This window comes from Ursus maritimus, unplaced genomic scaffold, assembly GCF_017311325.1.
Source record: "Ursus maritimus isolate PB19 unplaced genomic scaffold, ASM1731132v1 scaffold_5, whole genome shotgun sequence".
Lineage (NCBI taxonomy): Eukaryota > Metazoa > Chordata > Mammalia > Carnivora > Ursidae > Ursus > Ursus maritimus.
Window position 1 is genome coordinate 68813492 of NW_024426663.1, and position 27173 is coordinate 68840664.

The following is a 27173-nucleotide window of genomic DNA, read 5'->3' on the forward strand; positions in this document are numbered from 1 at the left end:
GTAACAATGTGCTCGTCCCCAAACCCTTTCTTTATTGCCTCTTGTTATCAGCAGAATGTAACCTCAATTTCTTCTCTATTTTTTTAAAGATTTTATTTATTTATTTGTCAGAGAGAGAAAGAGAGTAGGAGCACAAGCAGGGGGAGAGGCAGGCAGAGGGAGAAGCAGGCTCCCTGCTGAGCAAGGAGCCTGATGTCGATCCCAGGACTCTGGGATCATGACCGGAGCCAAAGGCAGATGCTTAGCCAACTGAGCCACCCAGGCATCCCCTCAATTTCTTCTCTCAATGTTGAAAAGACTTCTTCTTCGTACCCTAACTCATTTTTGGCTGCCCCCTGAGGACATTGCCAGATTCCCATACCCTACACACTAAGGTGCCTGGGGATGGGGCAAGCATTCTCTTTATTCCCACCTGCTTTCCCTTTTAGAACTTTCTCTTCCTTTTTCAAAACTCCTGTTTCTTTCAAACCCATGCCATCCATCCATATCACCTGTTACCTCTCCTTGTACTCATATGTGTACCCTCCCCTTTGTCCAGCCAGCACAGGACACCGAGTAGATGCCCCAAAAGTAGGTATTGAGAAAGCTGATCCACGATGTGTGCGTTTTGAAAACAAAACAAAAAACCGGGAAGAATACAAAGTCAACTTGCCAACTGCATAAGAGCAGGCCCAGTTTAAGCAAAGCGCCCGTACTGCCGGAATCACTCAGCAGATCTGGCTATTTGCATTCTATATTCTGTGTAAGTTTTGTCAGAGAACCAGCCAAGACGTGGCCTGTTGTGAAGCCAAGTTGATATTTATACCCTAAATATTTACGATATCTTTGAAAAGTTGGCAAAGGGACGAGATGAAGGAGTTACTCGATATGACTTCAGCAGTAAATTCACGTCCGTTTTATAGGTTTGCTGCTAGAGTAAGCAAGAACCAAGAAGCCCGCCGGCCTGGCCAAGCCTGTACCACACCGTCAGGATTTCTACGATCACTGCTTCCAAATGCTGCCCTCTCCTGGCCAGAGTGCTTACTGGTGGAGCCGTGCGACGGAGCTGGCTTGGGGACGCAGATGGGACAGAGACAGGGATACTGCGCGGGAATGACAAGCACGAGACAAATGTGGGAACAAAATGGGAAAGGTACATCTACAGCCCACCTAACCTTGATGTTCACTGACTCCACGTGTCTCCCCCTTCTTCTTGTCCAACGTCCACCTGAATTAAAACAGGCAAGTCTTACAACTCATCCAACTTGCTTTAGCACCTACCACAAGCTGAGGGCTTGGAAGAGTAAAGGCATCTTTGTCAGGGCCCCTCTTGTCCCTCGCACTTGAATCCCACACGCACGCTTTACCCTGCTTCCCCTGTTCCTCTGACTTGCTGTGCATGTCGCTTTCCCCAAAACCTCCACACGCAGCACACCTGCTCTTGGACCCGAGGGGAGCCTTCCCCGATGGCACCAGGGATTTTCCCTCATTGCTAAAAGGTATATGGAATTGCTTGGTCACTTGCTGAATCTGGGTTCCTGACCCTCTCTAGAAAACTCCACATTGGTTCGGATGCCTGGGTGGCTCAGTCAGTTAAGCATCTGCCTTCTGCTCAGGTCATGACCCCAGGGTCCTGGGATTGAGTCCCTCATCAGGCTCCTTGCTCAGCAGGGAGCCTAGTTCTCCTTCTGCCTGTTTGTCTCTCTGACAAATAAATATTTTTTAAAAATTCCACATTGGTGATAGAAGCTGGGAAGGAAACATATTTAAAAAAAGAAGAAAAATAGCGACTTTAACCAGGGCAAGTAACTAAAACTTGTCTCCATCATGGTTAACGTCATTTACCAGCACACAGGCTGCAGATCTCCCCAGCATGTTTCGCTTTACAGGACATCTAGGAAATGCTGATAGGGGTCCCACACACTAGCTTTAACCCCCAAAGCTGCTCACAGCCAGAGGTGACCCCCACCAGGCAGACAGCCTGGGGGGACAAAGGGATTAATGTGTTAGTTAACAGGCCAATAATGGGCACACTGGTTAGGAAGCTGTGGTCCAGAAAACACACCAGATGAAGGCAAAGTCCTTTGCCTTATCAAGTTATCAGGAAATCCTGTGGCCAAACCCCGAGGTCTAACAAGGAAAAACAAAGCCAGTTTGAATGCAAACAAAACATATGGAGCTCGGCAATTCTTAGGGCGGCCCACGGTTCCTGCGGTTCCTTTCCTGGGGTGTGCTTCAGTGCCCCCGCTGCCTCTACCTAGTCATTCCCTCAGGGCCAGCTGCGACGTCCCTCTGCTATGAGGTCTTCCTAAACACGTCACCTCCCCTGTCTGCTTTGGCTGCAGGACTCAGAGCCTGTCCGCCACCATTTGGCACCACGACACGAGGTCTGGGGTTGCTCACGGATGTTTCCTTGGAGCGTGTTTAATCCTCTACCCACGTTCTCTGACCTTTCAGGGTTGCATACTCCTTTGCAGGCCAAATTAACCAAGATCTGAGTCCTCAATAGATGACGTCAGGAATCGCCGTCCTTCCAGCAGACGATACTGAGGCTGAGTGGAGAGCCGCACCTGTCCTGGCGCATGCGCGTAACTGCTGCTGCGCATGCTCCGTGCAGGCTCCAGAGTTCCCTCGCTCTGTGTCCCGGTGCAGACCTCGGCTTCCCTCTTAGTTTACAGATCGAGCCTCCACCCCAGCTGCCAACAATAAGGTAGCGTGAAGGCCCGAGGATACACAATAAGAATGGCAATGCGTGCAAGGAATCTTTACACCCTAGTGACAGGGATCACTGCTCCCACATCCCGCAACCGTCTCCCAACCCAGCGTACGGAGTCCCCTACTTCTTGTCTCTCACCTCCCTCTGTCCTGTGGACATGTTGCTATGGTGTCAGTCCCTCCTCATATAAGTGGGGGTCCCCCTGGACCGAAACTTCAATTTCGTTTTCCTCCAGCGCTGGCCCTGGAGGACGAAATATAATAAGAATTCCCCAAAGTTGGAGCTCTGTCCGCTGTAACGGTGGCCATTCCCATCCCCATGCCTTCACAAAACTGTTTCTCTCTTCTTTGTGGCAACCACCTGTGTGAGACCAAAGCCAGAGCTAAGCTTTGTATATTAAAAATGCCCCTTAAAGAGTCTCTTCAAACAATAAGCAAAAAGAATTTCCTTCCAATATTAAATGATGCTGCTAGTGTTCCTGACATGTGCCTATGACCGAAATTTTTTATTTACTTATTTTTTAAATTAAGCAGGCTCCCTGCCCAACGTGGGGCTTGAACTCGCAACCCCAAGATGCAGAGTCGCATGCTTTACCAACTGAGGCAGCCAGGCACTCCCAACTGAAGTTTTTTAAACTTTGGCCTATTTTGCCAAACGTATCTGCCTCGATGGCAAAAAACAATGCCTTGTTTTCCTGGGTTTGTGGCCAAATATTGTCCATTTTCCACAAAGGAAAAGTGGTCCCTCACAAGAAGCCAGAAATAGATTTATATTAGAGCAGCATGGCAGAGACTACTTCCTCTAGGTGTCTGCCTACCTCGCGTTCCTGCTGCCACAGTGAGCGCAAGGCCCAGCCTCCCTTGCACTTGGTTCCGCCCTGTGGCTGAGAGGCAGCCAGTGGATGTGAGCGGAAAGGTGAACCTTTCCTTCCAGGTCTGATCCTGCAAAATTGGCAAATAGCTAACTCCATGCTATTTTCTCCTTGTGACTGGGTGGACAGGAGTGGCTGTCCCAGGGCAACTTTTGAGTGGCCCACGCTGAAAATTGCAGACTTCATCAGCCTGGGGCCCTGAGTGATTTCGTGAAGAAGGGAGACCTCCCCCACTTCTTTTAAAGCAAGAAATAAACTTTGGCATTATTTCAGCCATCATGTTTTGGCTCTAGTACCTCAGTTAGCCTCCTCTTAACACAAGCAATATATGGATATCTCAGAGATGCCCCTACTGAGATGTGCAGTTAGCAGAGGTCTTCGTGGTATGAGGGGGGACACTTATGGTCAAGGAGAGCACTACCCCCCCTCCTCCCGCCAAGCCTTCTTTTTTTTTTTTTTTTAGATTTTATTTATTTATGTGACAGAGAGACAGCCAGCGAGAGAGGGAACACAGCAGGGGAGTGGGAGGGGAAGAAGCAGGCTCCCAGCGGAGGAGCCCGATGTGGGACTCGATCCCAGAACACCGGGATCACGCCCTGAGCCGAAGGCAGACGCTTAAGGACTGCGCTACCCAGGCACCCCCCCTCCCCCCGCAAGCCTTCTTGACTTCCATCCCAACATTCTGTCTGAAATCCCACCACACAGATTTCATTACTTTGGATAAAGACATAATATTTTTAGGAAGCTTCTCTTTAAAAAAATTATATCAGCTTATGTTAACTACACTGCAAGTAAAATAAATTTTTCAAAAACTACATCACCTGAAGGAGATAGCACATAAAACCATTCCCTTTCATTACACCTTGGCAGAGATGACTTTCTCAAATTTCTTTGAGAAACATCTAGTGAAAATTTGAGGAAGGGACGCAGGCTGTGAAATGTCAACAAGCAGATGGTTGAAGGAGAGCTAGAGGGACATCCGGAGCATGGAGCTCTTGGGTTTTTGCTGCAATGGACACGGAAGCCTGGGCAGCAGTGGGTGGGATGTGGGACCATAAATAAGATCCTGGAGAAACCTTGAGAGAGAACCAGAAGGTTCAAAGAAGGGAGAGGAAGGCATTGAAAGCAAATCTCTTGCTCAATAATTTGGCTGAATATCTATCTTGACATCAGTTGTCCACCTTTTCCCTGTATTTTAACTGAGTGTTTTCGGTGGCCTTGCCCACTTTTTAGACCTGCCCACTGCCCCTCAGGAGAGCCCTGTGGAAAATCACCAAACTTTGGGATTTGTTCAAACATAACCATATGTGCCCTTTCAGGGTTTGGATGTTTTGACTATTTTTCACTCACTACCTTCCTTAGAGATTCTTCTAACAATAGCTACCATTTCAGATCATGAAGTTATTTTTCTGACTGCGGCTCATGGAAAGGACAGACAGGTGGGCAGTGCAAGGCCATTGGGGTCATCGGCACTGAAAGTCAATGACCAAATAATTCAGTGGCATCTGTCCATGTAGGATTAGTTTTAAAACAACTGTGTGCATGTGACAATTGGTTTTGTGGTTCAAAGTATTAACAGAACATTAAAATTAACAGTGATGAAACAGAAAATTAAAAATTTGCGTCCAGAAGGTGACATGTTGTGAAACAGCTGTGTATTCGGGAGTGGCAAATCTTGGAGCCAGTTTCCTTGGGCAATCTGCCCCGACCAAATTTGGCTGTGTTCTCCTCTCACAGAGGCCAGCCGTGGAGGTGGCCAGCGTCCCTCACGGATGTGGCCGCTGTAGCTCTGGTCTATAGAGAGTTTCATTGGTCCTAACTTAGACCACCTAGATGTTTCTATTCGTTGTCAGTCACTGCCAAAACAAATCAAGGCAAACTTACTGGCTTGAGCAGCACACACTTGTTTTCTTACAGCTCTGTAGGTCAGGAGTTCAACCCTGGATTCACCAGATAAAAATACGTGGTGGGCAGGGCGGCATGACTTCCTGCAGGCTCCAGGGGAGAATCCGTTTCCCTGCTCACTGAGGTTGGGGACAAAATCCAGGAATGTGTGGTTATAGGACTGAGGTTCCAGTTTCCTTGCTGGCTGTTAGCTGGGGCCACCCTTAGCCCCAGCAGGCATCTCTCTGGTCCTTATGGAGTTGCCTACATTTCTGCTGGCAGTGGGTGATGGATCCTTCTTATGCTACCATCTCTCTGACCCCCCCCCCTTTCCCTTCTTATTCCATTTTCAGGACTCATGCAGTTAAGATAGCCGCCCCCCCCCACCCCAGATAATGTGAGATCATCTCCCCACCTCAAAGTCTACAACCTTAATCCCATCTGCGAAGTCTCTTGTATCATGTAAGGTAATATATTCAGGAGGCTTGGGGACTGGGCGTCCACAATGTTGGGGGGCTGTTGTTTTGCCTAGCACTCTCTCAACTAAGAATCTTCTGAAGACCCTTGGCTTGTAGGTGATGAATGTGTTTCAGTGATAGGACCTGGTCCCATAATGCCTAGGTCAGTTTTCAGTCTTTTTTTTTTTTTTTCTTATCACATTTGAAGTTGAAGTTGATATCCACGGCTGGCTTAATCTCACAATCCCATAAGCAGAACTGACAGGCATCATCAGACGTACCCTGGAATCCTATGCTCTCAACAGCAAATCTCTGCCACTCCGACCTCCTCTTTTGTGCCAAAAATGAGTAGCTAAAATTTAAACCATTCAAGTTCGACCCCAGTGCCATGTCAAGAAGAGAAATACCTGGGTGTAGAGACCATGAGACTTCATTATACTCTTCCTATGAGTTGTGTTTATCTAAGTATTTTTATAACAAAATGTAAGCAGAACTAAGCATAAAGGTGTACATCTTTTAAGTGTTTTTCCTGGTATATATTCTCCCTACACCTCCCTGTTTGTCCCTGGAAACTTGAGTGCTTCTCAAAGGAGTCTGTTTCCTCCAAATGCAGGAAAACATCATGTCTCGTCTCTAGTCACAGTGCTCACAGAGAGCGGGGAGCACCGGCGGGAGGGGTGCACCGTTTCACAGGGGCTGGACAGTGAGTCACTAGGAAAGTAATGAATGATAAAGGAAGGTGGACAGTTGCCACAGGAAAGCAAGGATCCTTCAGAATGGGGGAAGGAAAGGGGCTGAACTTTCAGCCACACGGGCCAGTTCAGGCAAGGGTGTAAAGAAGAAACGCTACTAGTGTCAGAAGGGGACAAATACAGAAAGACCCAGGGCTGTTTTCAGGAGGTAGGAGACACTGGATATCTGCTCTCTCTCTCTCTTGCCTGCTCCACAAACGAGTCTTCTCATCCAAAGGCATAGCAGCTTCTTGTTCCATGAAGACACTTGGGTCAGGATTCCCCAGGCCAAAGCAGTGTCATCCGGGAGCCAGCCCTGAGACCCTGGTTGGAAATACTTGTCTGTTGGAAAATCTTCTGAGGAAGCCTCCTGAGGAGTCCTCATAATGGAGCTCTTAACAGATTTCCACGCAGACTCCACTAGGACGTTCTTCCTCTCCACACCCCTACTAGGACATGCTTGCTTGGTCCCCAGTGTTCCCTGCTGATAGGACATCCCCTGCAACTGTAATGTGAATTAAATATGCAAATGAGCATCCAGAAATCCCGGAACTCTTCCCTTTAGCCTTCACTACAGGGGATTGGGATTTTTCTTTTTCTTTTCTTTTTCTTTTTTTTTTTTTTTTGCAATTTCTAAACTTTTATTTATTATTTATTTAAATTCCATTAATTAACATATAGTGTATTACTCGTTTCAGAGGTAGTTTCGCGATTCATCAGTTGCGTGTAATACCCAGTGCTCATTACATCACGCGCCCTCCTTAATGTCCGTCCCCCCACCGCCCTCCCCCCCAGGAGAGTCTAACGGAAGTTTGCAGCACCAGTGAACAGAGCAGCGAGGGCGGTACAGTGCTGCCCACGCCTCTAGTTATCATGCACCCCAAGACCGATGACTGCCTGGCCGGGAGGAGAAGCGTAAGCTAGGAGCTCCCAGTACCTTCTTCTAGTGTCTGCTCGTCGTCATCTAGGACAGTATCTACGGGGACCACAGCAAGGTTCAAATTCATAGCTCATGGAGGTGCCAACTCCTGCTAAAGAAATTATTTTCTTTTCATGGTACGAATATCTGCACGGAAGTGAATTAACTGGGAGGAGGGCTGTTGGCAGAGAACAGGCGAGCTCCTCCCTGTCCACGCGGAGGTTCTGACGACTGGCCTTTGCCGCGATAGACAGGAGCTCTTGGCTTCCTGTCCTTACGACTGAGCTTGCTCTGCCTGTAATTCCACTCGCAGGCCAGCGGAGGGGCAGCTGCAGGGGGACTCTCCCCCCGCTGGCCCTGTGATACGTGTCCAGGCGACTCACGGTTCCCTGGGGAAGTGACAATTCCTGCAAGAGCTGGTCATTTCCCACTTCCAGAGCTCACAGACCTCATCATGCCTACAGACGGAGTAGCTGGTTTGGATTTTTTTTTTTTTTTTTTTTTTTTTGGTCATACTTTGAAAGGAACGGGTATCAGAATGTCTTCTTCAGACCCTGAGTAGCAACCCATTTCCAAGTTGAGGCCAGCATTTTCACTTTATTTCCCCACTGGACCGCTAAGCATCAGCAGAGGACAGAGTGGCTTTTGAAAGACAGGGCTGTTTAAACTTGGGTTTTCACCTCCTCAGTTTGAGAGAAAGCCTGACCAGCAGGCAAACTACAAGCATGCTAAGATTCCCATTTGCCTTAGTTACTGAACACTGGATAAAAGAGAAAATCACATTTGGCAGGTCATTTGTTCGCATAGTTCATTGAATTAATGACGAAATGTAGCATACAGAGAGCGCTGGGTAAAAGTGGGAGTTTGGGACTCCGGGAGTGGCGAGTTTGCTTCCCTATTCCCTCCCTCGACTCAAGCCCAGTGTGACCTTGAGTTAGCTTGTTACCTATTTAAATATGTTTCCTCAGTTGTAAGATAAAGATAACCTCTCCTTGTAGGCTGATGGGAGATTTATACACACGGCAGTCTAGGGAGCTCGAAGCACAGTGTCTACGCTAACTCCGGTATTGGATATTGTCATCTTTGCTAATGAAATCAAAGAACTAAACCATCAATGGGGTATGAGATGCTATGTCTTTCTCAAGAGGATAGTCTTCTTTGAGCATAGCTAAAGACTATTTTAAAAGTTAATGTCTTCTTCCTTTGGAACAGACCAAAAGAAAAATGAATGATTAGAGCAACACTCTTAACCTAACCTCTTATAATACAGAGATGTGTGAGTAAAATATTAGGTCCAACAAATTTGCTTGTGTAATTTGGAGCTGACTATGCTGTGTTAGGTCATGAATTCAAGGTCTGCAGCAACCCAGTGGATCCAGGATGGCTCTGAACTTCAGCCATAAAATGAACAAAGACCTCAAGCAAAACTGCTGGGAGTCCAGGCAAAGCAGCGCCATCCAGGGGAGCAGAATTTCCTGGGCAGAGCACCTCCCTGACCCTGGCCTCCTCCCAGGAGAGCCTCGCCTCTATGAATGCACATTCAAGGTCTAAAATACAGGGCAGTTTTCACAAGCCATTGCCTGGGCAATGGGTGGGGAGGCACAGAACTTCCTGGCAGGCTTTTCAATCTCAACAATAAAACACCTATGAGCCCCTATGAAGCCATAGAGAACTCTCTGGACTTCTCCTATAGAAGGAAAGAGCTAACCTCCACCCATTTGATGAATCGCGCTGTAGCAATCTTCTGACATACGAGGATGGCACCAGTTCTGAAATTTCTCTGTAGTATTTCCCGCTCTTGGTAAGGGAGTAGGAGTTAGACATGGTTCTATTACCTTAACTCCTTAGCTCTTTTGGGAAAGTCTTTGCCGTGCAATGATTTTATAGAGACAAGAAGATTCCCAATCAATAACTCAGTTAACAGCGTTTCTCTGGGTCAGAGGAAACAGGGAGTGGCACGTTATTTCAGAAAGCACAGGGTGGGAAAGAATCCAGTTTTTCTTGAGACCAAGGAGTTGCCTGAAATTGCCACCTGAAACTTCTTTTTCCCTGAATAATAATAGTCCTAATCGTGAAATTCAAAATGTTGCTCAGGAAAAGAGAATGGAAGAAAAACAGCAACAGTTGGCTCTGAAATTTCCTGGAGACAAAAATGCCAGCCCTGATGAGGGGCAGCCTTCTTGTAATTCTGCCCAACGGAGTGTGAGCGCCCCCCACCCCCACCCCGGTGTGTCTGCGCGCATGCGTGCAGCTGCTCGGTAAAGGCAGAGCTTAGGCCCACCACGTCACGGTCATGGTCATGCTTATGTCACCAGACCCCCGAGCTGGCTTCCCGCGCTAGATAACCTTGAGTGGTTTCCAGTGTTTCTTGTTTCCTCTTCTTACCCCCTTTTCCTCCTTCCCTCCATATCCCAAACTCTCTCAAAAGGATCTAAGTCCTTTAACACTTGTACTGGGAGAGAGGGCTTTACTTGGCGGCTTTTGGTTTACAGGATCGTTGGTGAACAATCAGTCTGTCTGGCAGGAAGGTACGCCCACAAATATTACAGGGAACCAACTGGCTCAGGGCGCTGGTCCAAGCGGCTTCATTTAAGGCATCGAGATCATAGAAACCTTTGGCTGAAAAGTTAAAGGGAAAAAAAAGAAAAAAAAAAGGAACAAAAAGGAAAGAAAAGAAAAAGAAAAATGGTAAAACGGATCAGTTTTTATTCTGGAGAACCATACTCTACTTTTTATGGAAAATATTTTCAGGAAATACCTGTTGACTGAGGCTTTTAAACAAATCATACTACTTTTGCCAAAAAAAAAAAAAAAAAAAGTACCACTCCCTCTTTCAAGGGTTGAGTAAAAAGTTAGCTATGAACCAGAGACTTTTCACTCCTTGGATTTTAAAAAGGAGAAGACATTGTTTTATGTGTTATGATATGCTTTCTCCACTAATTATTAACATCTTTGTTTACACATTATTATCTTGCAAATACAACTTTTGGCCTTCTTTCAATTGACTCTAAATATAAACTTACAAAGGGAAAAGAACATGCATTTGTGTTTTCCTCTTCTGTAATCCTTCAGTGGAATGTTCTGAAAGGCCAAAACTGACAGTTGAGGGTGAATTTAGGATGAATGATATCCTAAAAATGTATCATCTCTTCATGGCCATAAACTTAGAGATTCTTTAAATAATTAAAGTGAAGAATGCAAACAGGATAGTTAATCTGACGAAAAGAAGTGTCCTTAAGAAAACAACCAAGACATCTGAGAGATGTATAATCTTCATTGGCAGAGCATAGGAAAAAAGGCATATGGCTTTATTTTAGAAAAACAGTGTGGGATTTAGCTTTAATAAACCTTATTTAAATAGAATGGCTTTAGTACATTAAATTGACTGTGTCTTCGAATTGCCCAAAACAGGCCCCCCTAAGTGTAGCCAGGCACTCAAACATAAATTGCATACTTTTCTTTTTATCATTTTCACAGCAGATATTTCTTCATTAAAGCCCAGGCAATTCTCCTATGACTTCTTCCTAATGGTTCACACAAGCATAGCAAACTTTAGATTCCCATCCTGCTACTTCCTCACGTTCTTTATTTTACTCTATGGGAAACTGAACCCCAGCACAACCTCATTTTTCTCCTTTGGACAAACCCAGTATCACTTTCCATGCAGGATACGAATGTGTATTTTGAGAGCTTTGAAAACTATTGAAAAAGGAAGGGCATGGACTTTCTCCCTACTCAGACGATGTAATATGGATTCAAAAATTCCAGAGTATTCATTGAGTCTCACTGGGAATGATTGAATCATCACATAGCTAAAAGTTTTTGAGCAGGGCTTTGACTTTGGATCTGGAGGAAGGGTTGTTTGGACTCCGTGACCACAGTAAGTCTGTGGGGTAGAAGTGGGAATGGGAATTCTGCCTCGAGATGAAGGATGCCTTCAGAAACAAAAACAGCATGGCGCCCAGAGGAAGACTGCAGGAAAGTACAGTGATGGGGCCTACCATTTCCACCTGTGGCCAGTAACAGACTAATGGACCCTCCAGGGCCTTCAAACCAGTCATTTCTCTCTCCTCTTCTAGACTCGTGATCCTTATGCTCAGGCAGAGAAGGTGATTAAGTCAGAAGTGAAGAAAACAGACTTTTGACACCACAGAGAATTTCTAGGAAGAGAGTTTCAATGAAGTAAACCACGTCTTTGTGGGCAAATTTCAATGGATGGATGTGTTCATCTTGAGCTCTTTTCCCACCTAAATGATGAGTCTTCCTACTCTTGGCAAAGGCTGTGAATAGTCGGATTCTAGTGGGCTCTAGAACTTTATCATGACAATCTAGATTCTACTCTGTGGGTTGTTAGAGAACTCTCTTGGGTCACATTTCTGACAAGAGTGCTCTGGACTGATCTATACTAAACGACTGGGAGGTACCCTCCATTTAGGCCAATCTACAGTTACAGAAGGAGGATTAATGAATTGAATGATACTTTCCTAAAACCAAGAATGATTTTCCTTTGAGGGGATCCTCTGAGAAAGTGACGATGGTAGAAATAAGTTGAGCAAGTCTTAGTTGGCCTGGCAAACGTTCTCTGAACTACTTTGTTCTAGCCCCAAATGAGCAAGCAAAGATTCCATAAGGAGGCCACACACAGCAGTTTATGGGGTTTCATTTGGCTTGTGTGGTGCTTTACAAAATATTAATTGTAAAATTCAAAAGATCTGGGCATTGCATATTGATTTCTGGATTTCCTTTTGTGTTATTGAAAAATATGGCCACACTGGGGTACATTTCTTAATGGTAACAGCAGGAAGCAGGTAGGAGTGGCTTCCTTTAAGGAGCCGGTATTTTCCCACGCCCCATGGTCCCCACTCTCCCTTTTTTCACACATGGACCGATTTATTCAGTTTTTCACCCTGGCTGGTGGCCGCTGCAAACTGTGAGTCCGGTACCCTGCTCTGTGAACACTAAGACATACTCATATTTGAAAACATGTCTCCACGTGCCCTCCAAGATTTTTTAAGCTTCATGGTTTTTGAGTATTCAGTTTGATAATATATGAAAGTAACTTCTGGGAAAGACGGGGAATGCCAGTGGGTCTCTCTCCTTGCAGTTTTGACAATAGTGTTGTTACGTCTTAGCATCTGAGGCCCTTCGGTGAGGCATTCTAGAACTGTTTTTCCTCTTTGGTTATAATCAAGACAGTAAATGTTGCTGATTTCAGTTGTTTGAATAAGTAAGAAAGGAATACCTCTCCTAAGTTCAGAAAGAAAAAGTCTCCCTTACACACTCAAGTTTTTGTTTTCTTTTTCTCTCTTTCTCTCTCTTTCTCTTTCTTTCTTTCTTTCTTTCTTTCTTTTTCTTTCTTTCTTTCTTTCTTTCTTTCTTTCTTTCTTTCTTTCTTTCTTTCCTCCCTCCCTCCCTCCCTCCCTCCCTCTCTCTCTCTCTCTCTTTCTTTCTTTCTTTCTTTTTTCAAAAACTTACCGGTAATGGTCCTGACTTCTGGTTTTCTAGGTTCTGATCTCCTTAACTCTTTAGGTAACAAGTTGTTTTCATTATGCCACTTTTTCAGACATTGTGGTTCATGGATGGCGATAGATTTTGTTCCATATTCACGACCACAAATGTAGCAGATAACTGTTGGTGGACGCCTTCTCATTGTTGGCTACAAGTAATATAAAATATCTGTTAGATAACTTTCAGGTGTAGAAATGGTACTTTAAAATTATAATACATTCACATTAGCTAGACAATCACATTTTTAAAAAATTCCAACCATTCAGGTAAATTGAACTTTTTTTGGCAATTAAGAAAATAAACCACATCATCTGAAGAGTTGCGATGGGTTTGGGAGGACGACGGAAAGTACAGAAGGGCTGACCAGAATTCTACAAATTGGTACTTTATAAAATGTGTTTTCTCATTTAATAATTTTTGATTACTTATCTTCTGGCCATTCTCCACACTGGGAAACTATGGAAATAAATCAGGTATGAATCATCTTTTCAGTAACATCAGGCCTTAGTACGCCAGTATTCTTGAGAAGTCAAGTCATAAGTGTCGTTGGAGAGTCTAGAAGGGACACTGTGTACCGACCCACATTCCCTTACTTGAACAACTTCCTGTGATGCTAGGCCTTTTCTGACCTGAAGCAGGACCCATCCACAGGCAGGGCGGCTGATCAATAACAAGTGGGATTTGGTCGATAATAGCCCCTTCAGAACGGCTGATTCCATGCCGTGTCCCAAGAGCCCCTGGTGGGATTGCACCTCAGCTGCTCATTCACACACTATATAGACTTCCTTCTCTTCCCACTACTTTCCTGGGGTTTCCTGGGATCACCTGTCTAATAAACTACTTGAACTCAAATCCTTTTCTTAGCATTTGTTTCTGGGAGAACTAAATCTAAGAAAGAGTGAAGGATAAAACGGACAAGGAGTTTCAGCTTCTGTCCAGGGCACAGAAAGTTACAAGAAACATTGCTCCCACCTAAGCAATAAGAACAAATCAGATGGCTTACGGAACCATATGTTTTTAGTCTATTGGAGAATCAGAGTTGCAAGGTAAATTAATGAGCTAGAAGGACTGCCTGAGTTTGACAGTGGATCAGTACAGCCAAAAGAATATCTCCCGTGCTGCAACTTACATGAATATGAGATGGCAGGTGTCTGCCACAGAGAAAAGACAGGACAGCTGAGTGTGAACCCTACTGAAGTGTAGGCATGCGGTAACTATCTACATAAGCCCTCCCACTCACCAGGGGTTGGGGGGGGGGTTCAGTGGCAGTCTAACAATGCAGAGAGGCAGGAGCATTGAGAGAAACTCTCACCAATTCAAGAATGCAGGTCCTGCCTTAATGTGAAGGTAGAGCTGGAAAATTAGGCCTCGCACTGGGTACCAGATAAGAACAATCTACTGCTGATGGAGGGGTGGGAATTAAGGAGGGAGGGGCGGTAGGAAGGATCCCTCCATGTTGCGTGCATGAAGGGTCCACAGCAGCCTCAAGGTGCAGCAGGAGAACAGGGAAGAGCCTTGTGGCTCTAGGCTTTATACTAAGTACTGGCAGGGTTGGTTTACTACCATGGGAGTTTAAACCCTGTAGTGCTCTGAACTTACCCAAAGCGAGGACTAAACATTAGAAATAGATTGTCATAGAATTCTTCAATTTTTCTTAAACTAATTTTTTAAGTGTAGAATGTTATATATTAAAGATACAACATTTAATCTCTATAGTAATCACAAACCACAAATACATGCAAAGAGGCAGAACTAAAAATTCAACATGCAACATAGAATATATAAAAAAAAAAGGTAAGTTAACCATTTGCCAAAGAAAGATAGGAAAGAAGGAACCAACCAAACAACAAATTAAAAAAAAAAGGCAAGAGGAATAGAATTAAAACACCAAGGTGATAGACTTACACTCAAACATATCAGCAATTTCAGCAAATATAAATGGACTAAAGAACATAATTAAAAGACGTGGATTGACAGACTAGATTAAAAAATATATAGACAAAAAATCCCCAACTATATGTTATTTACAAGAAACACATTTTATGACTAAAGACACAAACATATTTCAAGCAGAAGAATGGGGAAGAAGTTTCATGTAAACACTAAGCAAAAGAAAACGAGTATGGCTGTATTAGTAACACATACATTAAATGAAATGTTTCTTCCAGTTGTGAATATCAGGGAAAGCCTGAAGAATAGGTAGAGATTAGATCGCAGAAGATTTTGAAGATGGGAAAGAGCAGGAGCGAAGCCTCAAGGACAGGAGCCTGAAGGTGAGTAGAGAGAAGAGCAACTAATGTAAAGTATTTATATGAATAATAACAAAGAGTTGCCCGTTGATCCGTGTAGCCTTGAATACTAGAATCAGATAGTTTGGCTGCAGTTATTGTATGAACAACCATGAGTGCCATGTTAAGATCGGGATTTTGTTTTGTAAATGATAGGAAGCTATTAAGCAGGGGAATAACCTACAATTGCACTTTCAGAAAATTAGTCTGGCAATAATGTATCTCAAAGGGCTGTCCTGGCAGGATATCTCTGAGAGTTTGAGCATCCGTGGCTGTGGGGTAAGGAAATCACGGATCCAAGAGAACGTCCCTGGTGATGTCACTTGTGAAAAAGGGGAAACCAGGAAAGGCAGGGTAGGGAAGGAGGAAAAAAATGGATTCTGTTCTGGACTTGTTGCATTTGATATCCTAGTAGAATTCAAATGTAAGTCCAGCCAAAACAGCAAATAGAGGCCTGTCATTTGGAATTAATGGGTTTCCGAGCTTTGCACACAGAGATGATGTTTAAAACCGTGAAAATTCCAGAAAAGGAGCATATAGAGTACGTATGGAGAGAAAGTCCTGAGGGAGTATCTACAGCAAAGAGATTGGGCAAAGGAATCACAGCCTGAAAAGACAAAGGTTCAAGTTCACGAGTCAAGAAACAGAGCATGAAGACAAAAGACTCCATTCAGAATTCTGGAAACACTTCTGGTTTCCAGAAAGGCGGTGTCATCACTTCTGTCCAGTGCCACAGTGAGTAATGGGGGAGGAAAGTCGCTAGAATTATTTGCTGACAGATTATATACCAGTGACTTTTGAGACTTGAGCTCCAGTGGAGGGATACAGACAAAAACTAAACTGTTACAAGTTAAGGATTAGGTCAAGGAAAACAGAAATACACTTCCAAAAAGTTTGCAGAAAGGAAATTGGAGACATAAGTAGAGTTGAAGAAAGATGTGTTTTGGGGGGCCTGGCTGGTGCAGTCGGTTAAGCCTCCAGCTCAGACCCTGATCTCAGGGTCATGAGATCGAGCCCAGCATTGGGCTCTGCACTTAGCGAGGGTCTGCTTGACATTCTTTCTCTCTCCTCGCCCCTCTCCCCAGCTCCACTCTCTCTCTAAAATAAATAAATCTTAACAAATCTGTTTGGTTGTTGTTTTAGGGGTAGAAGTATCCAGGCAGAGAGAGCCTATTAGGACTGAGAGAAGAGGGCTAAGTGTGGGAACAAGGTCTCAGAGGAGGCAGGAGGACATGAGATCCCCAGATGTAATTGGAGATGTTAGCCTCTGAGGACAAGGAGAAAAGATGAAAGAGATATGGGTCGTCAAGAAGTGAGGCACAAGCAGGAGCTCCTACAGGAAGAATTTAGTCTTCTGAGTATGAGGCAAACCATCTTCATAGAAGGAAAAGATTTGGATTCTGGGAAGTAGAACAGCAAAAATTACAGAAGTTTTTGCAAAGAAAATCTGGGATTCTCTTGGCACTGCAGAGAATGTGATAGTGATTGAATTAGGGAAGAATACTCACTGAATAATGGGAAGACCCAGGGAAGCTGAGCTGCAAGAAACTTCAGGGGCATGGAATGACCTTTTCCAGTATGTTTGTAAGTAGGCCTGGATGGCACGAAAGCAGAAACAGATGAAATTGGTGGTGTGCTTTCCTCCGGGGATGTAAAACATGGTAAAATGCATGCGTGTTTGAGAGCCAGCAAGCTTTTCACTAAAGCTCATGGGGGTTACACCTGCAGGGCAAAGAGATAGAGCAAAATCACAATAAGAAGGAAACACATTTCTGATTTCTGCATACCCGAGCAGAAACGACAGATTCCAGGTGAGTAAAGGCACTAATACACAGCAAGCAAAATGGAAAATGGAGTTACTCCCAAGATGATCCACTTTTTAAAAAACATACATGATTTGCCAGAGGGAGAGTGGATGGGGGATGGGTGGAATAAAGTGAAGGAGTTTCAGAGGTACCAACTTCCGGTTATAAAATAAGTAAGTCACAGGAATGAGAAGTACAGATAGGGAATATGGTCATCAATATTGTAATAACGCCGGGGCGCCTGGGTGGCACAGTGGTTGAGCGTCTGCCTTCGGCTCAGGGCGTGATCCCGGCGTTATGGGATCGAGCCCCACATCAGGCTCCTCCACTATGAGCCTGCTTCTTCCTCTCCCACTCCCCCTGCTTGTGTTCCCTCTCTCGCTGGCTGTCTCTCTCTCTGTCAAATAAATAAATAAAATCTTAAAAAAAATATATTGTAATAACGTCGTATTGTGGCAGATGGTAACTACACTGGTAGGGGTAAGCACTGGGAATTTATACAATCGTCAGATCACTGTGTTGTACACCTGAAACTAATATAACATTGTGTACTATTGTATGTCGACTATACTTCAATAATTTAAAAAAGAATAATTTTTAAAATAAATAATTAATTAATTAATTTAGAGGGCATGTGAGTGGGGGCGGGGGCAGAGGGAGAGGGAGAGAGAATCTCAAGCAGACTCTGAGCTCAGTGCAGAGCCCAATCCAGAGCTCCATTCCACACCCCTGAGATCATAACCTGAACTGAAACCAAGAGTCAGATGCTTAACTGACTGAGCCACCCAGGCGCCCCAAAAGAATCATTTTTTTAAAAGCACATTATTTGAAGTAGAATAGTTTCTTCTATTATTCTATGCTGAACTATGCCAATAAACTACATTCATCAAAAACTGACTGAATCGTTTTTAGCCTTCTTTTTCATTAGCCGTGTAACAGGATCTAATGCCTGAAAAGTGACTTTAAAAATATTTGGCGAATTCGAGACCTAAGAGAAAGGCTAAAGCAGAAGCAATAATTTTCAAAATACCCAACAGTTTCTTACTATTTTTTACATGTTCATTTACTTGAAGATTAATTAAATACAGGCTTTCTTAGTTTAACATGAGAAGCTGGTCTCTTTACTTTGAGAATAATGAATATTAATATTCCATATGGAAAGTATGAGCCAAATCCAGTATTTAACCAAGCATATAAGCAAAATAAATGGCATGGGTCATTAATGGAGACATTCATGTCACATTGTCAGAAGGTTTCTTTTGGAAGGAAAAATTAGAAGAAAACAGGCAGACCCAGAGGCCAGAAGACACGCACAAAATAAAGGGATGTGGGAGAAAATTAATACCATAAAAAGGCTAAGATGTTCTATATTATATTTTCCAAAGCTTGGTCCATGCTCTATATTTGTGGTTGAACTGCCGTTGAACCCTGCAATGCACTCCATATTCTTAGGTTTTAAACATTTTACTCCAAAGCCTGCTCGAGGGAAGTGTGAGCAACCCAGACACAGCTGAAGAGAAAAATGCATCCCCGCGGGGCTGAACGGAGATAAGAGAACCTCTTTTATTTTTCATTAATTTCACGATTGTCAGTCTGAAACTTGCAAAGAGAGCTGAACGATCTCCATTCCCTGGTCCCTGCCACGGGTTTGCTCTTCAGCCTCCTTCTCTGGTGTTTTGTGCTGGATGGGGGTGTGGGGAAGACTGAGAGGGAAGAGGAGAGGAGGTCAGCACTGCCAGAAATGGCAGAAGGCTCTGCTATGAAATGGCACGGCCCAGCCGAGCAAGCCAGTGCACTGAGGCTTTGCCCGGCACGGTGCAGGGGCTATCTACCTGGGGCCTTGCCAGGGCCATGGATTCCAGGAAACTGTAATCAAAGGAAGGCAAAGAGGAAGCCGATAAGTCTAAAGTTCCTGCAGAGCAAACGGTTAGATCAACAGTTTTCCTGTCAACATTTCAGATACTCTTGGGGGTGAGGCGTTCCTTTTTTAATAGCAAGGTACAAGATTTTTTGAAGAAGTTAATCCCTGAATCCACAGAAGTGTTCTTTCAGGTGTGAACTGCTTTATGGGGGGGAGGCAGCTAAAGGCCCCCCCCCAACACACACACACACACACACACACACACACACATGTTTATTAGGGCTCATCACAAATTTGCTTTTGCTTCCTGATTTCCCGGGAAAGTCTACTGAGGCTGGAGATGGACAGAGGGCGTTGAGCCCTTCAGTGAAAGCCTTCAGATGTGTGTATTTCTTTTAACTTGAATCCACTAACTTTCATATGTTTCCAATCATTTTGCTGGCCACCACTGGCATCATCATTTTATTTTCCATGCAGCATTTTTTTTCTCCTTTTTGCTAATGTCTTTTCTCTGCTGGGAACACTTCATGTTTCATCTTTGGGGCCAGAACTGTGCATGGCCAAGGAAAGTGGACATTTAACAACTTTTCTCTGAGTCAGGGTGGGTGACCGGTCATCCACCTACTCACTTTTACAATTTAAAATAAGTGGCTGTCACAACAAGTGTCGGCGAGGGTGAGGTGAAAGGGGAACCCTCTTACACTATTGGTGGGGATGCAAGCTGGTGTAGCCACTCTGGAAAACAGTGTGGAGGTTCCTCAAAAAGTTAAAAATAGAGCTACTCTATGATCCAGGAATCACACTACTGGGTATTTACCCAAAGAATACAAAAACACTAATTCAAAGGGATACATGCACCCCAATGTTTAGCAGCATTCTCTACAAAAGCCAAACTATGGAAGAAGCCCAGAAGAAGAAGTCCATCAATAGATAAATGGATAAAGGTGTGGTATACACACACAACGGAATACTACTCAGCCATCAAAAAGAATGAACTCTTGCCATTTGCAACGACATGGATGGAGCTGGAGATTATAATAGTGGTCAGTCAGTCAGAGAAAGACAAATACCATATGATTTCACTCATAAGTGGAATTTAAGAAACAAAAGAACAAGGGGAAAAAAAAGAGAGAGAGATACAAGCCAAGAAGCAGACTCCCAACCCTAGAGAACAAGCTGATGGCTACCAGAGGGCAAAGGGGGTGGGGGGAATGGATGAAACAGGTGATGGGGATTAAGGAGCACACTTGTCTTGATGAGTACCAGGTGATGTGTGGAAGTGTTGAATCACTATAATGTACACTTGAAACTAATGTAATACTGTATATTAACTACACTGGAATTAAAATAAGATTAAAATAAAATAAAATAGGGGTGCCTGTGTAGCGCAGTCATTAGGCAGCTGCCTTCGGCTCAGGGCGTGATCCCGCGTTCCGGGATCGAGTCCCACATCGGGCTCCTCCGCTATGAGCCTGCTTCTTCCTCTCCCACTCCCCCTGCTTGTTTTCCCTCTCGCCGGCTGTCTCTCTGTCACATAAATAAATAAAAAATCTTAATAAAATAAAATAAAATAAAATAAAATAAAATAAAATAAAATAAAATAAAATAAAATAAAATAAAATAAAATAAAATAAAATAAAATAAAATAAAATAAAATAAAATAAAATAAAATAAAATAAAATAAAATAAAATAAAATAAAAAAAAATAAATAGCTGTGTAATACCACCATCTAAGCAATGGGAACAGAATAACGGCCAAAAAACAGTGTTTTGGTATTAAACGAGGTATTGATAGAAGAAGAATGGAAATGGTTCCAGTAATTCTAGACTAGGATATCTATTTCAATAGCTTCAAACAGCTCCCAGTGACTTCCCTGACAGGTCAGGCTGAAAGGAAACCCCAGTGAACAGCACAACTCCATCGCGATAGAGCTTATAGAAGGAAGTATAACAACTGGTTGAAGGGGAAAAATATTCCTAACGTTATGTGTTATTGTACGAATCTTAATGAAAGAAATACTGAAAAGGAAAATCAAAGTCATTACTAGCGATTTTACAAAAGACCAGAAACTCTTCACATTTGGTCCTTCCTTATACTAATCCCACAACAAAAACTAAGGAATAATAATGTGAAATTATATTTGTGTGATATCATTTCTAGGAGATTAGGGAAACATAATCCAGCAAGGTAGTTTTTTGGAGATTTGTGGTGAAATAGAAATTAGTAATATTTGTGGGGCAATAGGCCCCTTTGAAAATCTAATGAGTTACATGGTCATCTTTCCAGAAAAATGCACACGTATACAGAGTTATGGGTATGATTTTGAATGGTTGGTGGACTCCCCAAAGCCCACCCTTTAACCCCAGGTACTGAGCTGTTGGACCTTTAATCAGAGTAAACTTCTTTTTTTCCCCCAAATAGATGCTTCTTTGTGTAAGGAGCCATTTGGTACCATTTAAAAGCCTCAAAAAAAGGGCTGAGTTGAAGCAAGAACTTATGAAATACACCACCTCTGGCTTTGGGGCGATTTTCAGTCCTGCTTTGCCTAAAGCAGTCCCTATGACACCTGTTGTGCTATTGTGTTGACAAGTATTCATAGCTCCTTCTTGCATTGTCTAAGGTGTCTCCATTTGATTAACAAATTATGTCATCACTCTACTTCTGATGCCTTTTGGAAAACACTAACAAAATAGAAGCAATCAAGAGGTGAAACCACCAAACAAGCCCAGAAATCTTGAAGCCGTGACTCTACAGCGGGAAATGGATCCAAGTAAGCCTAGAACCAAAGCGAGATGACCCTAGAAATTGGGGGTTCGAGAAGAAAATTAAGGGGAAGGGAAGTAGAGGGGCAAAGATGTTACTGATACTAAATTCTTTACTGTCATGACAAACAGTCACTTAAAACAGTACAAAATTAAAACCCAGAGTTACATTTTTTCCCCAAATCTTTTATCTTTGGTTTTTAACTGTAGAGGGTCCTTCAAAAACAAATATTCTTTAGTGAAGAAATATTTTTCTTAAGTTCAGCAATACCATCACCGTCTCTTTGGTTTCTTTTTGTCAAATTCAAGTAAAATTAAATATAATATCTCTGTTTTTGCCTTTATACTATCTGTATTAACAACTTGGACATGACAACCTTAGTCCTATGAAAACATCTGCATGCCTGTTTATTTATATATGTTCGCGCACAGAGAGAGATAGCTGGAATAATAGTCACCTAGGTTAAGCAAAAAGGAGCTCGGAGCAACTTTTATGCCAACCATTGTACTTTACTAGTGGCTTGAATTTTTTATAATAAATTTGTGTCATTTTTATAAGAATAATAAAATAATAAAAAGAATATCAACTCCAGGATCGAAACTTAAGTTGGGATTAGGTAATCCAATTAGTCCTAATGGGAAAAATCAAGTGGAGCCCAAATTACTTTCTGAACATTCCTTAAATAACTGATAAAAGATGGTAATCAAGCCTGTGTATATAACCCAATCTAGGGTTGTCATCAATTAGTAATTGGACCTAGAATGAATGTTACAAATGAATAGTTATGCATAGCACAAAATAAAACTGTAAAGCAAAATGAAAATATTTACAGTATCTTAAATTACATTATCCCAATAGTACCATTTTATTTCGTCAACTGTTTATAGTTGAACATACATCAGTTACATGTTTATATGACGCAACTTAATTGAGGCCCTAGAATTCTACTCCATTACTTCAAAAAGCCATACAAAGGCCTGGAAAAAAATCTGAAGACAGAATTTAGCGTGAGTTTGTTTCCACCTAATATAATCTAAATACAGCTTTCCCAGATATTTACATTGTGTTCAGACTCGTTTGTCTGGCTTGGTTGCATTAGCCAAAATATGATTTCAGAAATAACTAAATGGGACAGTATGGTATTAGCCATCTTATGCTGAAAAGTGGCAGCCAAAGAGATAATTTGGGGGGATGGATGGATTGAACCATCCCCTGGGTCCTTCGTTGCCCAATTGTGGCTGGACTGACAAATCAACATATAATTTTTAGCCTTCCAGCTGCTCCCCTCTCTTCTCTGCACTTGACTATGTTTTGTGCAGACTTCGCCTGTCTGATGTGGTATCCAGAATTTCTGTGGTTCTCCGTGGCTACAGAATAAAGACCAAACGTTTCAGGCTGACTTCGTTCATGCCAACTTTAGCCCCATGAAACAGGTCTACTAGCCACACCAAACTCAGCCCCAAACCCCAAGCTAGAACCTGCAGTCCTCCACTTTTCCTACCTTCATGACTTTGTCTGTTCCTTCCAGCAATAACTGTGTAAATGGAGGAGAGCATCTTCCCTGTGCTGGAGGTTATGGGGAATGCCAAGCCTTAGCTTTCTTCAATAATGGAGACTAGCGTATCAACTACTCGTTCAATTAGAAGGCAAAACTGTTAAGTGGTGTCATAGACAGAGCCCCACAGGAGCCTGCAGTAAGAAGGAAGGAAAGGTTTTGACCAGAAGCCAGTAAAATGGGCTGTCAAACAGGTAGAAATGTACTTGACCTTTTCAACAACTGTTTTTTATTACTGTAGTCAGTTAACATGAACGCATTAAAGTCGGTCATGAAGACTGATTAGAGAGAGTGTGAGAGCAAGGACCATTCTGTTCAAAATAGGCAGTCAGTCCTTGAGAGCACACTCAAAGTTTGGCACCTCTTCAAAGCAGTTCCACTTGGGTCCTGACCCCAGACGCCACCTTCCTGCCATTAGAAGCTAGCCATGCTTCAGACACTGGGGAGCAATTTAACAGAAGGTACTGGCAGCCAGTACTTTCTCTGCCAACAGAGTGGCATCAGCCACAGCTAAGGCATTGTGCTGGCTGGGGCATCAGGAAGAGAGAGGGCAATGAGAAAAGTAACAAAAAGTGTCTTGATTGTACTGAGACCTGAGTGTAAGGATGAAGACCTCATCCTTTTGAGACAGAATCAGATGAAGGCGTGGGTCACATGGGGGCACTTCATACTTTTCATAGATTAAACCATCTTGATTTCTTTCTTGTTGAGGAAATGCAGATGGGTTCTGCCTGCCCTGAAGTAGACAGCACTCTGAAGTGATAATAAAAACAGTAAGACAACTGCAAACACCCGTGAACAGATAAAGTATAACACTGCCATGGCATGGACCATTACTTGGTATTAAGTACCGCTGCTGCTTGCACCAACGCGATAGCACTCAGAACCATTAGGCTGAGAGCAGCCAGGCATGAAGGAGTCCGTTGCTTCCTGATTCCAGGGAGAGAAAATCCACACTAAGCTGTAGTGCTTAAAAATCAAATCAGGGGTTGCTGGGAGGTGGAAGCAAGAATGAAGGGTATAAGGAATCTTCGGGGTGATGAAAATGTTCTGTATCTTGATTATCGTGGTGATATAACAGGTACATAAAACTGTCACAACTCATTGAATTGCGAGAGTTTAATGAATGCCGTTTATTGTTTGTCTCTCAGTCCTCAATAAAGCCGGTTAAAAACCACTCATGCAGACCTCGTTTAGGGGAGTATTTTGCGTTGCCGTGATCATGGACTGCAGTCAGTTCCAAGCCCGCAGTACACCCCGTCAGAGGAAACTGCAGAATCAAATGATGTATTTTAGAGCGATGTTTGCCAGGCACGAGAGACTATTGTTAAGCCATCTAGGTTCACAACCCTTTAATTTGTCTCCCAAGTAATTCTTGAAAGAAGAAAAAAAAATACCACGGAAGAAAAATGAAAAACGAAAAAGAACTAGAGAGAATTAGAAAACATTTTATTGAGTTTTTTTTTTTTTTTTCCCCAGGACATCAAAATTTTTACCAGAGATAATGCACTGGGGAACAGCAACCACATTCACATAAAATTTCATGCAGAGAAGTCCAGTTCTAGATTGTCAGGCCCTCGCCCTGGGGCAGAGGTGAATAGTTTGAAAGTAGCACGGTCCCTCTGTGCCCATGTGCGTGGCATCTGGTCTGTTGGAAACATCACTCACACCAGTTTCTCATCTTCCAGGAAAGGAAACTTCAAAGTCCTTTAGTGTGTGTGTGTGTGTGTGTGTGTGTGTGTGTGCACGCATATGCACAAAGGACACGGGTCAGGTCAGTCACTTTCCGCAGGTGATGTTAGGGATATCCAAAGGCGCCCTTTGTTTCAAACTCTCCATGCCTTTACGTTTTCCTTGGCTTTGTCCTTGACCTCCTTCCAGCCTACAGTTATTATCTCTCAGCTCATTCCCCTCAAGAGAAAAGAGAGACAGAGTGCTGAGAGCTTTGGTTCTAGAAGGTCACAAGTACAATTAGCTATGTGCCACCAGAGAGCCGGGGAAGCCTCCCACGTTCGAGCACTGGGAGGCAGTCGTTTGCTGGATTTCTTTGCCGTCATGGAAGAAGTTGGCCTGTTCCTTTTGAGGAGGTCATTTCTGCAGGGCTTTGCCGAAGTAACCACATCAAAACGCAAAAGATGTCATTTTATTACCAAATATGTATGTAATGCCTGCCTTTTTTTCTCCAAGGAACATGCTTCACACATTACTTGGAAATGAAACCAAAAATGTAGTAAGTTTAATTGTCCTTTTTTAAATTTTTACTTTTTTTTTCAAGATGTTATTTATTGATTTTAGAGAGAGAGACAGAGAGGGAGAGTACAAACGGAGAGTGAGAGGGAAAAGCAGACTCCCCGCTGAGCAGGGAGCCCAACGTGGGGCTCGATCCCAGGACCCTGAGATCATGACCTGAACCAAAGGCAGGCACTTAACCGACTGAGCCACCCAGGCGCCCTTAATTGTCCTTTTTTTCAAGGTTGCATCATAACATCCACGCATCAAAACAGCCCTGTGTCCTGTGATCATTTGGGGGCATCCATTAACCTGAGAGTCAAAGAGGAATCAAGGAACCCAGAGGTGAGAACATCCTGAAAAAGAAACCATTTCCGTTGGTCTAAACCATGACTTTGACAAGTAGGTTAGAGAAAGGTGCCCCGCCTTAACACGCTTTCAAACCGTCTGGTTGCGATCATTAATCTCTAAGAGTAGAAGTCACAAGACGCAAAATTAAAAAGTGATGGCCGTGGGAGGGGTATACATGACAATCCTTCCTGTCTCAAGACTTGGCCTCAGACCATTCTTCTGTATGTTGACGTGTGGGGAGTGTAACTGGTAACGAGCACAGTATGGCCAGTGTGTAAATATCTGGGTTTCATCAGCTTTTTTTCAACTTCACAAAACCAGAAAAGCAATGAGGTTCTAAATATTGATACTGAAGTTGCATTGTGAGCAGAAAAGACCCAGAGACACCTACTAAAAGCACGGCTCAGGCTTTTGGAAGGTTGAGACCTACCCTGAGTGGAAATGCATCTGGAGGAATGGGCTGTCTGTCAGGAGGTGACTCAATGCAGCCCAGATATTGTCGCTCAGGAAGAAACTTCTGGTTACAGGCCATGTGCCAGGCACCATGCTAGGGACAGAACCAGGAACTGGTCCCAATAGTTGGGATAACCTTCTTTCTTTTTTTTTTTTTTTAAAGATTTTATTTATTTATTCGACAGAGATAGAGACAGCCAGCGAGAGAGGGAACACAAGCAGGGGAAGTGGGAGAGGAAGAAGCAGGCTCATAGCGGAAGAGCCTGATGTGGGGCTCGATCCCAGATCGCCGGGATCACACCCTGAGCCGAAGGCAGACGCTTAACCGCTGTGCCACCCAGGCGCCCCTGGGATAACCTTATTTCACTTCCTACTTTACTTGGGAAATATTTTTTTCACTTTCTCCTAAGCTCTTTTCTCTGGGACAGTAGGTCAGGTACACAGATCCTTCTGTGGCAGGCCCAGAGCCCACCCCATGTGAAGTTAGTCAAGAAGCAGAGTCTGGGTGACAAATGGGCCGCTGAGTGGACAAAGCATTTCTTAACCTCTCCACCCACTAATAGGTTCAAATTCAGACGCTAAGTTCTAAAAACTACTCTCCAGATTGTGGGATTACTCTAGGATCTTGTACTTCTTGTGGCCCTGTAAAATTCTTTTTTTTTTTTTAAGATTTTATTTATTTATTTGACAGAGAGAGACCGCCAGCAAGAGAGGGAACACAGGCAGGAGGAGTGGGAGAGGAAGAAGCAGGCTCCCAGCAGAGAAGCCTGATGTGGGGCTCAATCCCAGGACTCTGGGATC

General features: G+C 43.5%; 1 protein-coding gene across 2 annotated transcripts in view; it reads right to left on the reverse strand.

Moving 5' to 3' along the window:
* Positions 1 to 5866: 5866 nt before the first annotated feature.
* LOC103670543 (zinc finger protein 474) overlaps positions 5867 to 27173 on the reverse strand; it is a 32615-nt gene continuing 11308 nt past the window's right edge. The window contains exons 1-3 of one of the 2 annotated variants that reach the window (XM_040622548.1): positions 16863 to 16965; positions 13034 to 13214; positions 5867 to 10177 (exon numbers count right to left, since the gene is read on the reverse strand). In XM_040622548.1, coding sequence (XP_040478482.1) covers positions 10026 to 10177; positions 13034 to 13208 — 327 coding nt within the window. In that variant the 5' untranslated portion in view covers positions 13209 to 13214; positions 16863 to 16965 and the 3' untranslated portion in view covers positions 5867 to 10025. Of the gene's footprint in view, positions 10178 to 13033; positions 13215 to 16862; positions 16966 to 27173 lie in introns of those variants that run through there. The other variant, XM_040622550.1, reaches the window with a different exon arrangement.